The 4,535-nt window shown below is 39.3% G+C and overlaps 1 protein-coding gene across 1 annotated transcript; it reads right to left on the reverse strand.

Annotated features, from left to right (window-relative positions):
• Positions 1-1,589: 1,589 nt before the first annotated feature.
• OTOR (otoraplin) lies at positions 1,590-4,200 on the reverse strand. The gene is made up of 4 exons (XM_065893536.1): positions 4,050-4,200; positions 3,543-3,682; positions 2,526-2,636; positions 1,590-1,683 (listed from the first exon to the last, which is right to left on the reverse strand). Exons 1-4 carry the CDS (start codon positions 4,162-4,164, stop codon positions 1,660-1,662), a joined length of 390 nt encoding a protein of 129 aa, XP_065749608.1. The 5' UTR covers positions 4,165-4,200; the 3' UTR covers positions 1,590-1,659.
• Positions 4,201-4,535: the final 335 nt, after the last annotated feature.

Raw genomic sequence — 4,535 nt, forward strand, 5'->3', positions numbered from 1 at the left:
AGCCTATAGCTGGAAGCCCTGTGCCTGGGGCACTCCAGGCTGGATGCCTGAAGCCAGACAGATAGGGGCTTTGGACAGAGTGAGGGCACAATGGGGGTGCTGGGTGTCTCGAGGGGTGATGGGGTGTCTGGAATGGAGGGCCAGCAAGTAAGAGGCAGAAACAGAGGTTGGATAAATGCCTCTTAGCTTAAAACTGTGTTGAGAGCTCTAGATGTTGCATGAAATCTTTTACGGAATAAAATGAGATAGAAAAAAAATAGTAGGTGGGTTTGGGTTTAGGGGGCTTTTTCTTGGGAGTGGGGTACGATTTTATTTGACTGACCTCCCTAAGAGTTTGGCAAAAACATATTCACCTAAAGTCACAATGGGCACAGCTGGAAAATGACTCTGGGGTCCAAGCCTCCAACTTGTCCTAAATGCCCTTCTCTTCATGACTGTGGGATGCTCAGACACCAGAAAACAGGAACAAACCCCATTCCCAAACCCCACCTCCCAGACTTTCTATTCCTCAAGGTGAAAGTGTTTTTAAAAATATTTTTTAAACTCAGAAATTGTGAAAAAAATTTTGAGTGTAGTACAGGCATTTTAACATGTTACATCACATGTAAACAAACAAAAGCTCATGACTACATCAAAAGGATTACATTAGTAATACACAATCAAAGCTGATTTCCAGTTAAATGTAGAAAAACCTGTGGGTCCATCAGGACCACCAAACCTGTATCCCCTCACCAGAATTCTTAACACATCACCCTTGATGGGGGAATTTGCACAGGAAGAAGAAATTCGAAGTTGAAATAGAAGTGGAGAAAATAACCCATAGACTTTTTTTTTCTGTATATTTCGACTTGAAGATTGAATAATATCCAGTAACAGCACATAATAAGGGGAAACTATTCCACTGCAAATATAAAGCACCCCACCACCACTTACTAAAATTTAAATTTTTTAATTTATTAAAATTAAATTTTAACATTATTTAAAATTGGGGGAGAGGTAAGTTGATCATTTAGAAGGTCAAATGATTCAACTGAAATAATTTGTGAGACATTTTGTTACAGAGAAATTTAGAGGCATAGTCCAAACATCTATGAGTCCAAACAGTTCTTTTTCTTCCCCAACAGCTTCACATCCCAAAGGCATCAAATATTAAAAGTAACAACAATCCTAGAATACTCCTTGATGACATAGCCCCTTTGTGTACATTATAATACTCCAACTGGCCAGAGAGACAAATAAGTAGAAAACATCATGTCCAAAGAAAAGACCTATGACCTAAGTTTATATGGGGCTCCAAAGAGCTTAGAAGAATTACTATTTAGAAATAACTATAAATGAACTACCTTCTATATGATCCCTGTGTAAGAGAAGATTCTCTAGGCTGAAAAAAATTGTCTACTTTCAATTCATCCACTTAGCCAAAGGTCACCCTGTCCCAGGGGGTGGGAAGACCAGGCTCAGAGAACACCCCCTCCCCCCTGCCCTTTCCCCCTCCTTCCTCTCTCCTCCCGCCCTCCCCTCCCCTTTATCTGCCATCTCCAGCCCCAAGCGAAACCCTTGAAACAAAAGTCAGAAATTAGGGACGTGTATTTTTTGGTTATTTTCGTTTTTTTCTTTGTTTTTGGTGTTTCCTTTCTATCTGCAAATTTGTCTAACTTCTTACTCGCAGAAGAAGTCAATATCCTGGAAAAAAACAAAAGCAAAAAAAGATTGAGCTGAGCGTGCAGGGTCAGAAAACAGATGTAGATTCTTTATTTCAAATCATATGTCATCAAAGGGAAATCTGGATTTAAAATAAGCAAAGTCTGAACCCCAAAGACTATGACACAAATATTACTTTAAGTCAAAAACGACTTAAAGTGAAGATTCTCAAATACACTTTTAATTTATGGTTATTTGACACTCTCAAGCTCAATGCTAAGACATGATGACAAGTGAGTCGCATTTGTGTAGGTTGGGCAATGTTTTGAAGTTACTTTGCACAGCCGTTAGCTCCAGGAGAATCGTTTCAAAACAACCACCTTGCAAAGTAGCTCAAAGGGGATCTTTTATTTCTGTTCTGGGTATACAAGACCCCTGGGCATTAGGAAGAGTACAATTTTTTTTCATGCATAAGTAGAGTCTATCTATCACAAAAGTAGGCATTCAAAAATTTTCCAGAATGTTTTGATTTTGTCAAATACAGGTGCTGATATTTTTCTCAGCCCAAGTCTTTAGTCAACAAGTGTACCCATCAGTAAGAGTCAGTTAATATGTTGGTTTCTTTCTTTGTGACATGGAGCCCTTTCCAGGATAACTTGCATCTAAAACAAAGGGGGTTGGTAGAGAAATTTCACTAACCTTTCAACATTGATAGTAGGTATAAATACTCCCCCAAATCTCGTTGTCTAGAGACGTCACCACTGAAAGTGTCGAGGGGCTTTGCATGACGCACCTTGTAAGTTGCATGATGCATTATTCACACCTGCCTACATCTACGTTACCTTGAGATCTGAGTCCTTCCCTGGCACCTCCAGGATGCTTACCGTGGTGGGAACTTCCTTGGTGGCTTCTTGGTACACGTGTTGCTCCCGGACCAAGTTGCTGGGGAAATAACCCACAGTTCCCATCTCGTCTTCAGGTTGATTGCCATAAACCTGAGTGCCCAGAAGTGTCACAGTGAGGGGAAAGCTGATGTGAGTCGTCTTTTAGAAACCCTCAGGCATCCTCTTTGCTATCCATGAGAATTACATAACTGCCAGTGCTTTGCTTCTCAGTCTGGATTCTGGGGGACTCTGACCCAAATTTGAAGTCAACCCACAGAAATTGTGTGTGTGTTCTTTTGTGGCCTAATCTTTCTGGTCTCCCTACTTTAGCATTTCTCTATGCAATCTTGTGAGCTGCCTGAAATCTTTTTTGGAACCCATAAATAAAGTCTGTACCTTTTTAAAAAAGGTAAACAGACACTGTTATTTTAAAGGACTTTTAAAGGACTCTATTTTTAAAAATTCAAATGAACAGGTCTTAAGTGAATCTAAGATTTAATTCTTTATTACTTGAGAATTTATCTCTGGTGCTGGAGCTGCAGCTGCAGTGCAGGACAGTAAATCAATCCGGCTTCATCCCTCCCTAGGACCCACCCCTGCAGGTTTTAACTGAAGAAAGCAGATTCTTTGGAATTAAAGACGGTGCTAAAGTTTCCTTAAAAATATTGAAACGTAGCCTGACTGCCAGCACACATGCCTTTTACTTGGCAAATCCACTCAAATATTTTTGAATAAGTTTCAAACTCTTTGGGATGTTCAAGCCCCCATGTGTTTGACTAGATTTCTTGCCAAACCATCAAATAAACCTACATTTGGTTTTGTTATGAAATTTTCTTTGTTTCTTCAAAATGCAATAAAAGCAAATATATATGAATTTTTGCACTGGTACCCACAGCATCTATATTGTTCTTAACAGCTAGTTTTAAATAGTAAAAGGCATTGCAGATAGGTAACAGAGGAAAAATTAAGAGAAACATATGTCAAGATGTGTATATATTTTAAATGATCTCGTCTTACACTGCCAGCCCAAAATTCTCCAGCTTCATTTTCTTTTACCAGCTTTGAGTAAACATAGATCCACTGCCCTTTTTTAACGTTAATGAATCTACAGTCTGGGGCACTGTAATCTTCCTGAGCTCGGGCCAGAGAAATAGTATCTGGAAGAAAAAAAACACTGAAATGTTTATCTAGAAGAAAAAAACATTGGCTTCTGGATTTTATCACAGCAAAAAGGCAGAGCATATAAGAAAACTAGGAAATCAGAGTGACTAATACCTCCTAATTTATAGCTCATGTTCAGTTCCAGAAGATAACTAAGGTATTAAAGCAGCACCCAGCAGAATCTTAGCCAAGTGAATTCTTCATGGTAAGACACAAAAGGCATAGACCAGGAGAAACAATGCTAATCCCATGCACATTAGAGAAAATTCACTTACAAGTACCGTTAGATTTTATGCTATTGTTGCATATTTCTTTTTTGATTATATAATAGAGAGGTAAGGAAAGGCATAAAAAAGTCCTTACAGACACACTCGTCATCTGCACACAGCTTCCTGGAAGCAAGTCTGTCCATAAATATTCCATGCACGGCACATATGGCCACAAGACCTGGGAGGAAAAGTAACAATAGTCTTGCCATCTTCCTTTTTTGCTGTTTTTGCTTTTGCCCTTTGAGTGGAAGTGGAGACTGACTTCAGTGCTTCCACATTCCTGTCTTTTATGTGAAAGCCAGACATCTGGGTAAGTCCCCCCGGCCAATGGGGAGGTGGCTACCGTTTCTCTGCTTTCATAACAGCTACTGGGCTCTAGGGGCTAGTTAGCATCTGATTTCCCAAAGAGACTCAAACTCTGTGTCTTTTTTACACACAAATTGTATCCAAAATGGTCCACCATTGGTAAAGTCACTTTCACTGTGGCTTATTGTATCAGGAAGACATTGTTGAAAGAACTATGAGAATTTTAAGTCATTTAAAAAATGTTTTTAGTTCAAACCTCATAGTCTTTCAATGT

Source organism: Phocoena phocoena, chromosome 15, assembly GCF_963924675.1.
Source record: "Phocoena phocoena chromosome 15, mPhoPho1.1, whole genome shotgun sequence".
Classification (NCBI taxonomy): domain Eukaryota; kingdom Metazoa; phylum Chordata; class Mammalia; order Artiodactyla; family Phocoenidae; genus Phocoena; species Phocoena phocoena.